Below are 13,780 nucleotides of genomic sequence, written 5' to 3'. Positions count from 1 at the left end.
GATAATATATACATTACAAACAGACCAAATCATTAAACGTAATTATTTTCGAATTTTGAAATAAACTTACATTTTGTAGAAAGATTGTGCATAAAGATGGAAAATAAACTTACATTTTGTAGAAAGATTGTGCATAAAGATGAAAAATAAGTCTGCCTCCACCTATCATACATATGAATAATAACATTGAGAAAATAATGGCATTTTCTTGTAATAAATCAATAAATTATAATTTTAAGATAAAAAATTTGTAACTTAACTATAAAAGTTGAATAGCCCTCAATCAAAGAAAGAAGGGAACAAAAATAAGAAAAAAAATAACTATTGTGCAGTTAAGGAAAAAAAAAAAATTATTACTTTTATTATTTTAATATTTAAAAATAAGTAAAGCTATTATATATAAAAAAAAAATATAAAAAAGAAGACCAAATTTTACAATATCAAAATAATTTGGTATGTATGGTTATGATTTCTTCTAATTATTTAAATATTTGTATAATAATTTAATTAAAATAGTTGTATATATATATATATATATATATATATATATATATATATATAATCCAAAAAATTAAATAAAATTAAAACAAACACCTGCAATTTTCACGCCGCCTCCGCCTCTTTCCTATGACGCGCCCCGCTCGCATCATCCTGCAATGGGTAAAAGTAAAACGCGCGAGAGATCGTTAGAAACCTAAACCCCAAAGAGAAATAGAGAGATAATTATAAAAGTTGAATAGGCCTCAATCAAAGAAAGAAGGGAAAAAAAAAAATAACTGTTGTTCAGTTAAGGAAAAAAAATAACTGTTGTGTAGTTAAGAAAAAAAATAACTATTGTGCAGTTAAGGAAAAAAAAATTATTACTTATATTATTTTAATATTTAAAAATAAGTAAAGCTATTATATATAAAAAAAATATATAAAAAAGAAGACCAAATTTTACAATATTTAAATAATTTGGTATGTATGGTTATGATTTCTTCTAATTATTTAAATATTTGTATAATAATTTAATTAAAATAGTTATATATTAATTTGGTATGTATGGTTATGATTTTCTCTAATTACTTAAATATTTGCATAATAATTTAATTAAAATAGTTGGTTATGATTCCCTCTAATTACTTAAATATTTTTATAACAATTTAAATAAAATAGTTGGTTATGATTTCCTCTAATTACTTAAATATTTGTATAATAATTTAATTAAAATAGTTGGTTATGATTTCCTCTAATTACTTAAATATTAGTATAATAATTTAATTAAAATAGTTGGTTATGATATATATAACTATTATGATATATATATATATATATCTATAGAATTATGCTACTATACTATCAATAGTAGCAAGCTCTTGGTACTATTGAGTTTTTGACCGTTGGATGAAAAGATGTGCGGTTAGAATGATAGTGGGCCCCTAGGGTTGAGTGGGTGGTTGGTTTAATAGTATAATCTAACGGGTGGAAATAATCAGAGGGTGGATCTAATGGTAGAAAACTCAATAGTACAAAGAGTTTGATACTATCAATAGTATAGTAGCCAGACTCTATATATATATATATATATATGTCACGTGGCACATTGAAACTTTTTTTGTAAATGCGCCACGTGGCATCATTTGGTTCAATTGGAACAATGCTTCCAAAATTATATATATATGATTTAGAGAGAACGTTTTGAAGTTACATAGTTTGTTTATTTTTAAAAAATATAAACTTATAGAAAACTATAAAATAATTAAATTAAAATTTAAAATATTTATATATTAATTATTAAATTTTTAGACAACAACACCACTCAGGTTCGGTAATTTGTTAGTTTAAAAAATGACACAGAGTCAAGAGTCAGTAATTTGTAAGTTTAAAAATTGACACAGAGTCAAGAGGAACCATCACATCTTCTGACGGATCCGCAGCTGCGCCAAAAAACGGGAGTTAATAAATAATAAATTCAACGATAGAATACATAACGAGGCCACGAGTAGTTCTGCGAGAAATAAATAGAAAAATTATTTTTTATATAAAAAAAAAATTAACTCAGGACTTGTATGGTTTGGAATAAAATTAGAAAAAAATTTTGGTTAAAAAAATATTTTTGAAAAAACTTAAATCTTACGTTCTCTATTATTTAATTTATAGAAAAAAAATTTCCGATACTTTTGTTTGGTCGAAAAATATATGTATAAATAAAAAATTATTATATATACTTTCTGTTATTCTATATATTATATATTATTAATATAGAATAATTATTATATTATATATATTAATATTATAATTTATATTTATAAATAAAATATATATTATATAATAATTTAGTATGTAATATAATATATAATAGTATATATTTAATATTACAAAATAAATTACTATATATTTATAAATAATATATATAAGTAAATATTAATATTTAAATATATAGAGAGAGAGGCCCATCATGGACCTTCCTGATTTTTTTTATGAAAAAATATTGTTTGTAATTTTATGTTGAAACAAATAAATTTTAAGATATATATATATATATATATATATAGAGAGAGAGAGAGAGAGAAAGTTCGATTATTATATTTTTATGAGTATAAAATCTTTTGTATTCATAAATTTTTTACTATTAAATCTACCCTTTAATTATTTTTATCCGTTAGATTATACTATTCCACTAACCTTCCCCACTCAATCCTAGGTTGTATTATCAACTTAACTGTAACTACTCTTATCCTAGCCACACATTTGTTCATCCGAACGGTCTAAAATTTATATATCTACAGTCCAAATTGGATGAAAAGATATTTAAAATTATTATTTTATATTTTATAAAAATTATAAATGGATTAAAATGTATGAACGCTTGCTAGAATTCTAATCCTTTCTGAAATTACCCTGTAATTTTTTTTATTTAAAAAATTAAGTCTACAACACAAAAAAAATCATAATATTATAATTTTAAATTCGTAAACCAACAAAACGGGTGAAACAAAAGGAAAAAAAAATTGCTCGATGTACAAAAATTATAAAATTATAATAAAGGAATTTGTGCCAATGAAATTGAGTCCTGCAACTACTTATTTTCAAGATATCTCTACTTTCGATATTTTTCTTTTTATATGTCAAATAACTTATCTATCATGTTATCTGAGTATGATATAACAAGGATTTGAAAGAAATATTGCAGTAAGATTGATAACGAATAAGTTAACTCATCTAACTTTCAGCTACATAGCGGATAATATGGCTTGAAAGAAATAGTGTTATGTTTTGGGGACGAGACTCAAACACAACCCAAATTCTTCACCGTATACATTCATTCGCACATAATTGATTAGAACAATACTATTAATTATATACTTATAGCTTAACCCTTCTTCCCCTTCTTTCCTTCCCCCCCTCTCTCTCTCTCTCTCTCTCTCTCTCTATATTTTTTTTTGGGTGTTTTGTTTTTGTTTTTTTTTTTTTTTCTTGAGGCTTTAACTGACTTCGTCTATTTTGTTAACTCCATATCATTTTATAAATAAAATGGGCATCTTATTATTAGTTTTTTTGAAAAAAAAAAAGAAAATAGGACTATCCGTAGATTTGAGCATAGATAATTTAATGTAGAGTGGGTTAACCAAACTGTCCCATCTCGTTGTCCACTACGCTTTTAATGGGAGTGGGAAAGGCCGGTCTGACTTCACCTGTCTTGTCCAGTAAATGCCTCCTCATAATTGCCTGCATATTTCGCTTGCCGCCCATTTTCAATGATTCATTCAATTTAATAGGATATTGTTGGGCCAGAAAGTCTACTATGCATAGTAGTTATACCTAGTTATTAATATCTCAAAATTTTATTAAATAAAAATATAATAAATATATGTTTTAAAAAATTAGGATAGAAACAGTGAAATTTGAGATAAAATTTTAGTTTAACTAAAAATGTTTTTAAAAATTATGATGAAACCAGTAAATCTTCGAAAAATAAGTCCACTGTGTAGCAGTTTCACCATATTATTTATATCTAGCAATCACATTTTTTTGTTTTGAGAGAAATATACAATACAAATATTTTTCTAAAAATTATAATAAAATTGATAAATTTTTGAAAAGCAATTTAATTAATCGGAGACACTATACCACTTATACGACTAATGTGGTTTAGATTTTTTTGAATTCTAAAAAATAAACGTAATTGATTGAAATCATTGCATCAGTAACGTGACTATCACATCTTAAATTTTTTATTTTTTATCTGATGACTCTCTTTCTCTTTTATTTTCCCTTGTTTTTTTTTTTCTCTCTGGAATATGGGAATAAATAATGGCTTCTCTGATGTCGTACGCTTCATCTTCTTTTGTTTTGTTTTTTTTCTATATTTGAAATGACTCTCCATACCGGATTGCCCACTTGAGTTTGCTTTGATTTGAATGAAGCTCGTGAGGCTGTAACTGATTCTGAAGCTTTTGTTTTTCGGTTTTTAATTGATGTTTCAAACAAAATTATTTGTCAAACTCTATCTAATTTTATTTAACAACTATCACAAGCTCAATTACTATATATACCATCTTAAAAATTTCGTAAATCAACGGGTTGGCCATTTCTAGAATTAAGATAACTTTTATCTTCTATAGAAACTTGACCGTATGATTTTAATGACTGATGCAATTAAAACAAAGATCAAAATTTAATGCAAACAGAAAATTTAAGATCTTTTTTTTTTTTTTTTTTTTTTTTTTTTTTTTGCCTACTTTGATTGAAAAGCTAAATAACATAGGTCAAAAGGCAAACTTTTTCTCAACAAACCACCTGTATACTTGCAAGGCTTATAATAAATTTTGTCCAACCCCACATCGGTGCCCGAAGGACACTTAAAAGTATTTGCGACTTTTATTACATTCTCTGTAGAAACGTTTGAAAATTTAACATTGGTGGTGCCGTTAAGTTTTAGTGATTAATGTTGTGATATTTCCGCACTGTAAAGCATTAAGCCCATTGGTGCTCCCCCAGTGAGTTATATACACAAGTGTTAGGCTTAGTTCTGTATTGAGATTTATCAAATACTATTAAATATAATAAAATAAAATTGAGAAAAAATATATAGAGATATACTTTAGCGTTCTTCGATGAGATCGTAGAAAATATATCGTAACTGACTAACCGCAATATGCGGAGCGCGTACGGAAATAAATAAGATATTTTTTTATCATTATTTCTCACCGCACGTAACGCAATTTCCTTACAATCCCAGACTTCGTTTGGGATTGCGAAAAAATTGTGTTACATACAGTGATAAAATACTTGAAAAAATATCCCTATATATTTTTTTCTCAACTCTATTTTATCTAATAGCATTAGATAGATCTCAATACCAAACTAAGCCTTAATTTTTTTTTTTTTTTTTTTTCATGCATATGTGAAATGTAAGTTATGAGTTTGACTCCCAGACGTGAAAAAAAAATGTGCACGCATAACCGACTAGTGACCAGCATCTACACGAAATACAAACGGAAAAAAATAAAAGAAAAGAAAATAGTAAGACCCAACCTGACCGGGTCGGATATTGGTGCGACCCGAACCGCGGCCCGACTCCGAAAACACGCCCTGGCCTCGTGTCGGGGTTCGATTCAGACGTTCTCTCTCTCTCTCTCTCTCTCTCAAACGGCGCCGTTTAAACGGCGTCAACGATCGGATCGAGACCAAAAATGGACGCCGCTCTGTTCTCCCCCTCCTCCCTCTTCCACGGCGACGGCGACAGCGACGGCGACGGTAACAAATTATCCTCTTCCCAAAATGCCCTTCTCTTCCTTTTTTTATCATTGTTAATAATCGGTGAATATAAATATATATGTATGTGTGTTGAGTAAAGGAGAGGATGAGCAACAACAACTCCATGTGGAGAGAACCCATGCGTTTCCTGGAATGGTATGTACTCTCTTGTAGTTCTCTGTAGATCTTATCATTTATCTTTGAAATTAAGATTCATGTTTTAGTTACAGTTTTAAGAGTGTTTATTTTATTTTATTTACATTTATTATTAATTTATGGCTAAATAAGCCATTAAGATTTAGCAATTATAGTAACTCCTACACTTAATTAATTAAAGGTTAATTTTTTTTTAGTGAAAACTTAGTATTTTGTCTAATTACTATGAGACTTGATTTGGCGAATTTATGGAGAAATCGAGAGAATAAACAAAGCGAGGGATTCATAGAGACTTCATAATTTAGATGTTTCGTTGTGAATATTACTCTCTCGATCGGAATCCGAAAGATTAGTAGCTCGAATTATGGATTTTTAGACTGAAATTCACAGTTCCATTAAATGTATTTGACTTCATCAATGACTTGTTAGTATGAGTGTAGGGTCTACTATAAAATTTAAGATCCAATGTACGGTTCGACAAAAAATATACTGTAGAAAGTGAAAATATCCCTAAAGTTTAGTGTTGCAAACTGTAAGGGAACCGAGTTTCGAAGTACACTGCTAATTAGACAAACCTGATGCTGCTTTAATGCTTGTGTATTTTGATTTGTTTGCTTTTTCTGTCTCTCAGTTCTCAGGTTGGATTAAGATAGATGTTATGGTTTGATCAGACATGCTTACACTTAGTTTTATTGCATTCCTTTTGAGTGGCAAGTATTTTTCTGCTAAATGACAGCAATCCTTTGCAACTAATAGTATTTTCAGATTGCAATGTATCTAAATTGCCATTTTATTAGGATGTTTTGTTTCTTTTTATGACATTGATGTGGGAGGCAAGTGACTTCACTTCATCGATTGCAATGTATCTAAATTGCCATTTTATTAGGATGTTTTGTTTCTTTTTATGACATTGATGTGGGAGGCAAGTGACTTCACTTCATCATGCAGGATCTGAAAATAAGGGAATTTTCATTTCATCAGCTAAATGCCAATTTACTGTGGCCTGGGACATTTGCGTTTACCGAATGGTTAGTTCAGAACCAATCCCTTTTGCATGGACAACGCGTCTTGGAATTGGGGAGGTATGCCGGCAAGTGCTTTATTAGAAAGTATATTACCTCATTTCTGGCTGGTAGGAACAGTATCAAAAGTTTTGGTCATCTTCTGCCATATAAGTTGACGTCATGCTTTTGTCGTAGATATTTATTTAGATTGAGAGCTCTAACCAAGCCTTTTTTTTGTGAATGTCACCAAGAATTGAATCAAACATTCTTGATGGTTACTCCTTTAGTTCGGCTTCGCCCATATGACCATGCAATAAGGCTTCTATAACCAATTTTAGATGGCATTTCCAACAGAAATAACATTGTGCACCGCTAAGAAAGAGTAGGTATGTAGATATAACATTGTGCACCGCTAAGAAAGAGTAGGTATGTAGATATAACATTGTGCACCGTTAAGAAAGAGTAGGTATGTAGATAAGAAGGGGAGAATGAGAAGTTGCATGACAGCACTTGATTTGAGAAAGAATCTTGCCCAAATAATTGGAGGCGTGTAAAGCCGTGTTCTTGTGTTTTACGACTTTATAATGAGAGATCTGGTGTTAACAATCTGTCTTACGCTGGTATACGTTTTATGCAGTATTGTGAATGAATATAATGAACACTATTTTTGTAGTTAATGATGTATTTATATTTGATTGCCATTCTGAAAAAGTATTTTACTTGCACATTTTGTGTTCCGATTATTTTACATGATGTTAAATGGCTTATCTTACTATTTAAAGCGGAACTGGAGCTTTGGCCATTTTCTTGCGAAGGTCTTTTGGGGTCGACATCACAACCTCTGATTATGATGACAAGGAAATAGAAGAAAATATAGCTTATAACTGCAGCGCTAATGGGTTGGATGTGTTACCTCACGTCAGGCGTAAGTTTCCTTCTAAGTGGACCATCTATTGTTGCGCGAAATTAACATGTAATTCCATTTTGTTCCATTGTTGTTTAGTCCACTGGTTGATGCTCTCCAGGTCTTAAATCAATACTATAATCACCCTAAACTTTTAAGAATCACATCGGAAGGACTATTAAGTCACCAATCTTATGGATTGAAAAATTTAAATTTTCTTAAGCATGTCTTGATGGCTCAAGAATTATGGCCTTATATTATGATCAATGGCTCTCTTAGTTAAGATAGAAACATTACGAAAAAGAAACATGACAGGTTATTAACTACTAAGTTCTCTTCACATCTCTTCTTGTGATTAAGGCCTGTGAGCACTAATTAGATAACCACGAGGTGAATTTGTTCAAAATCATCACTATTTATGATGCAAGAAGGATCATGCAGTTACAAAAGATTCCTCAAATTTCTTCTTGTAAAGAGAAGGATTGCTGAATTGTTGAAAATTTTCCAGAATGTTCTTGTTAAACAGTGCTTTGAAATGTAAAAGTAGAAATAGTTAGCAACACTATGGTTTGTAGATATATTTTTTAGTTTAAACTTTCAGGTTCAAAGGATTGGAGTGCACTGTTATATATTGGAAGTTTTTGATGTAATTACTTGCAGAAGAGATATTGATTTGCAACATTTTTCTGTAATTATTTTCCTAACATTGTGAACATTTCAGACACATGGGGAGACACTTTTCCAACTTTGGAACCAGATTGGGACTTGGTTATTGCCAGCGACATCCTATTATGTGAATTTCCCTTCACCATTTACATTACAGTTATGCTTATGCGGCTTGCTTGATGTGGTGATAAGATCTTCCTTTCTCCTGCAGATGTAAAACAGTACGCAAACTTGATCAAAACCCTTTGCTTTCTTCTGAAAGCATACAGACCAAGAGATAGTAATACAGGTTCTGGAAATTCACATGATAAGAGAGCTATTACCATATCAGGTACTATTATAATCCTCAGTAACTGTAGCTGATATTGTGACTCGTTGAATATTTCTTTTTTCCCCCTGGGAAGATTCAATGCAGCATCAATTTTATGCAAAATTTGCTGCTAAAAAATAGCTTAGATCTGACCCGGCAGAAATTATATTTATCCAGCTCAATCTGTGTATTAATCCATCGCGTATTCTAAATATCTTTCGTAAGCTAGGGGTCGGTGCGTGTTAATTTTTATGAGTTAATAAATATGTTTGGCAGGAAATCAAGTGCAATTACAGGCACCAACTTTTTTAATGAGTTGGCGACGAAGGATAGGCAAAGAAGATGAAGCAATTTTCTTCACCGGATGTGAAGAAGCTGGTCTTGCGGTACAACATCTTGGATCCCGTGTGTACTGCATCAGCTCAAGAAAAAATGTTTAATATTCGACAAAATTTGCTGATTCCAAGGGTTTCCATGCTGCAAGTTCAGATTTGTATAACAGAGGCCCTCTATATGAAGTTACTAATCTTTAATGCTACCAAGATATTGGGGAATTTTGGAATGGTCGTCGGCCACGGCTAATGGCCGTCGACACTGACGGCGATGTTTGTGGGTACAGCATTCCACTTGTTCCTGCAAACTCCGATCTCCCGCAAAAGCATATTTTAAATCTAGTTGGTGTGAGCAACCCCAAGTAGACGGGGAGAATTTTCAGTAACTTTTCTTTATTTCGTGCTGGGCACTTTTGAGCCTTCTATATCGGCCTTGTAATGTCGCAGCTCTAATTAAAGAGCAAACGTAACAAATTTTGATGAATTTTATTCCTATTTATTAGCATAATAATATAGCTGTGTTGAAGAGATTTGCTTCGCACCCATCTTGCCCTTAGCCCCTTGAAATTAAACCCCATATCGCATTTGGTAGTAGCTCTAAGCAGCTCTTTTCCTTCTTCTTTTTTTTTTTTTTTTTTTTTTTTCTTTTCTTTTTTCCTTTTTTTTTTTTTCCCTTTGGGGTTGATTGCATTATCCCTTTTAATTTACAATCAAAATTTACTTTCGTCCTCAAACTTTTAAATTTGACATTTGACATTTCAGATTCTTTATTAGTATTTTATCTTAATCCAAAAATAGATGCTTTAAAATTTCATTTTTATAACTCCATGATCGAGTTTTACAGAAGGTCATTTCTACTGCGCTTCTCTGTTGTTAAAACTTGAAAAAGTCCACATACGGGACACTCGATTGCAGAAACAGCTAGGCTCCATCAAACATTTATACAACGCGTTAAAGCCATAAACATAAAAGCAAATGAGAACAAAAATAAAAGCAAATGGAGATAATTTCGTCCATTTCTAAACATAACTACTACTGTAATCGAGATAAATGCAATAGCTTTTGCTGTAATTGAGATAATTGCATTAGAAAGCAAACAAATTCACCCAAACCATTAATATTTAATGAGCATCTACATCTATTAATAGATATACAGAAACCGTGGAAGCACGCAAATGGCAATACAGTTACACGTTTAATAGCACAAGATAAAATAAGTAGCACTGATACAACAAGCCTTTAGACTAAATTGTAATCACGAAAGCTCGCGAGCCTCGCCGGTTTCAGTCGTCGTCTTCATCTTCCTCTTCCTGCAGACACAAAGAAGCGAGCACATCATTCATCTTTGATTGAAAAGATGTTCTCCACATGTATAAACGATACAACATTATTTGCTAAAAAAAGGTTGGGAAAAAAGAAACATTACAGCTCGAGGAACAAATATCATATTCATGATACCTAATGAGAACCCCAGGCCACAACTATATGTAGAAACAGATTATAGCAACCAAAAATTAATTATCTGCTTCTCACTATTGAAAGAACTGGGAGGAGTACAGCTTAAAAGTTACGAAAGTAAAATAAAGCAAATGCAGCAATAAGCCTTAAAAGCAAACGATCCAATTCGAAGATCCTAGTACAAAATATAATCTGTCTCAAGGAATTACAAGAATCACCATAGGCACGATTCTATTCTATCTAACATTATACAAATAACAGATGAAACATGACTAGATGACAAACAACTTTCTTAGCAAATATCTAGTGCTATTTGCAGATAAGATATACAAAAGAAGAAAAATTACCTCAAACCGTCCGTGAATATGAAAGATATTCCATTAATATATATATATATATATATATATATATATATATATATATATATATATATATATATATATATCAAAATGATGGAAGAATTGAAATCTTAGATGAAAACACTACGAATGGATGATAAAAACCACCTAAACAAGAATAATTAAACAACGGATAACCAGAGTACTCAAAAAATCAAAGAGTTTCAAGGTTCTTACTTCTCCACTTTCCTCTTCATCCTCGTCATTGACCTCAGACTTGGACCTGTCCGATTCCTCATCATCATCGTCAGCCGTGCTTTCCTAAATGGATGGACATAAAAAAAAATGAATAATAAGATACGCAGGCATATATCTTAACAGAAAGCGAGCATGAAACTGTACATGTCAACATGCAAGAAGTTTGTACTAATATTTACTTGTTTCTTGTTGTAAGCCACCATCTGCTTCTCATAATCAGTCTTCCGTTTTGCAGCTTTGGCTTCATAAGGCGCTTTCTCCTGAAACAAGAATTATTTTTCTGTCATGACACAATTTGCTTAGAGCTGTTCTCGATCACTAAATTAACATTACATACAGCATCAGACATTGACTTCCACTTCTCTCCCCCAGCTTTTCCAACCTTCAGTAATAAAATCCATTGTCAAATCAATACGAGAATATCGAAGTAGAATATTACAATCCGAGTAATTTGCTAAAATAAATATCAGTCCTTACAGCTGAGACAGCTTTCACATTAGGATGTTCTTGCTTGTATATCTTCCTAAATTCCTCACTGCAACACCAAGAAGCACATAATATTTGAGTTTTTCATGCTACGGAAAGCATCAATAATTGGAGTTCTCTCGGAAAGTAGTAATTGGATAATAACATCAAAGCGACAACTTACAGGAAAACAAAGAAGGCGCTAGCAGGCCTCTTTGGCTTGTTAGGATCCTTCTTAGCCTTTTGGTCCTTCTTGGTCCCTTTTTTGCTACTCTTATCCGCTTTCAAAGCAGCCTTGCGTTTGCCAACTTTTCTGTAACAAAGGAACAAAAAACACCAACTAAAATTAATGCCTATATTACCAATCTGATAACTACCAACATAACCAACAATATACATAATAATTCATATCTTGCAGCAGGAGGAATGCATTGACAATGAAAAAATACAACAACCTAGCCAATATTTAAGATGCGTTAATCAAAATCATCACGACAAGATACCATTAGAAATATCCACTATTTCCATTCATAAGCTTATACAGGAACAAAGAATGTGAAAAAGTAACTCTTGATATCAAATGAACCTTCCTAAAGTAAGCACATCCTGAAGATAATCCACAGCAAACAAAAATATGCTGCTGACAGATAACTAATTCTTAACAAATATCACATGACAAGTATCGAACCTGGCGGTGCCTGCAATTGCATGGATTGGCGCTTAAAAGAGAAAAAAAATCATACTAACAACGTAAGCTTTGGAGAAAGAGAGTATATACGAATAAGTGCCAATGACTCATTTTAGATGCTTTCATCCCTTTCTTCTAAAAGGAAATAAGATCTTAGTCATCAAAGGCAAAAAGAAATTGTGATACAACACTGACATGAGACTATTTTAGTAGATCGGAAAACAAATAACAACAGAAGGCAAAAATTAGCAATCATCAAACTTGAATAACCTATCATCAACTGGTTTCAATGCTTCCCTGGTCTCTCTCCTTACTACACCTTTCCCCTTCTCCCCCTTCATTTTCAGGATGGAGTTCCTGCCATTGAAATTAAGAGAGAGAAAAAAACAAAAAAAAAAAGAAAAAAAGAGAACCTCTCAGGCAATAACACACAGTAATTCAAAACTGTAGATATATGACAAAAGTATATATATTTGGCTTCATTGAAAAGCAGGATTGCTCCTCTTAGATCACATATAAAACCTACCACTAAATCGATGGGAAAATAAATTCGAAAATATTCCATATCACCAAAGGAATTCTAAATGATTACAGTTATTACATAGATCCTTGAGGCCAACCTTTTTAAAAGTCCCTAAACATCTGGGGTAAATAAACATAGCATGGAAAAAAGATTAAAAGTTTAAATAACCTAGAAAAAGTAAAATTTTTGGATTTTAATACCAGATGCATAAGTATGAAAATTTCTCAGTAATAGTAGCCTATATGTAAATATATTTTAAGGAAAATTGCTCTCTCACAAAAATTTGTTAAAACCTAACACCATGATTTTTAAAAAAAAAAGTTTTAAAAGTAAAATATATCAGTAAAAGCATCTGATTTTCTAAGAATTATCAGATACTACCTTTAAAGCTACGAAATTTAACCATAATACTAGGGAAAAAAGAGTAAATTTCTCACAGAAGAATCAAATCTAGAATTGATCGAACAAAACAGAGAGCTTCCCCCTTAAGCTAAAGAGTTAAAAAAAAAAATACAACAATAACAGTACAAAAAACCTAAAAAAAGAAAACACATGATAAATCCCGAGCTAAAACAAGCGTGTGTACGAATTAAATGATAAATGATTGGAAAAAAATAACAATAATAATTCAACAATCGATCTCACAAACATGAAACTAAAAGAGATGGATTAGTCAATAATAAATTATAAAAAAAAACGATTAGAGGAGAGAAAATACCTAAGCGAAGCTTTGGATTTGAGAGAATAAGAGAGAGAGAGGAATCAAAGACAACACAGGGAGAAGAGAGAGAGAGGGAGAGGGAAAGGGGCTACGACCGAGTGGGCTTTGCAAAGGGCGAAACGGATAATTTTCCGTAGACCTGTTTCAGTGAACCAGTAAAGAAAAAAGTCTTTCCATTGGTTAACACAAGCTGCTTTCTGTTTTAGTGGAGTTGA

At 31.2% G+C, this 13,780-nt stretch overlaps 2 protein-coding genes across 2 annotated transcripts; one reads left to right on the top strand and one right to left on the bottom strand.

Annotated features, from left to right (window-relative positions):
* Window positions 5,612-9,670, top strand: LOC109718360 (protein N-methyltransferase NNT1). The gene is made up of 7 exons (XM_020244556.1): window positions 5,612-5,742; window positions 5,843-5,898; window positions 6,847-6,980; window positions 7,685-7,827; window positions 8,528-8,599; window positions 8,684-8,803; window positions 9,059-9,670. Exons 1-7 carry the CDS (start codon window positions 5,679-5,681, stop codon window positions 9,220-9,222), a joined length of 753 nt encoding a protein of 250 aa, XP_020100145.1. The 5' UTR covers window positions 5,612-5,678; the 3' UTR covers window positions 9,223-9,670.
* Window positions 10,175-13,717, bottom strand: LOC109718361 (high mobility group B protein 1). Its single transcript, XM_020244557.1, has 8 exons — window positions 13,563-13,717; window positions 12,592-12,678; window positions 11,818-11,946; window positions 11,646-11,703; window positions 11,506-11,550; window positions 11,348-11,428; window positions 11,148-11,231; window positions 10,175-10,424 (listed from the first exon to the last, which is right to left on the bottom strand). The coding sequence occupies exons 2-8, from the start codon at window positions 12,660-12,662 to the stop codon at window positions 10,398-10,400; spliced, it is 495 nt and encodes a 164-aa protein (XP_020100146.1). The 5' UTR covers window positions 12,663-12,678; window positions 13,563-13,717; the 3' UTR covers window positions 10,175-10,397.

This window comes from Ananas comosus, linkage group 12, assembly GCF_001540865.1.
Source record: "Ananas comosus cultivar F153 linkage group 12, ASM154086v1, whole genome shotgun sequence".
Taxonomy (NCBI): Eukaryota; Viridiplantae; Streptophyta; class Magnoliopsida; order Poales; family Bromeliaceae; genus Ananas; species Ananas comosus.
The sequence above is the reverse complement of the archived record's forward strand: the minus strand, read 5'-3'. Positions and strand labels throughout refer to the sequence as shown.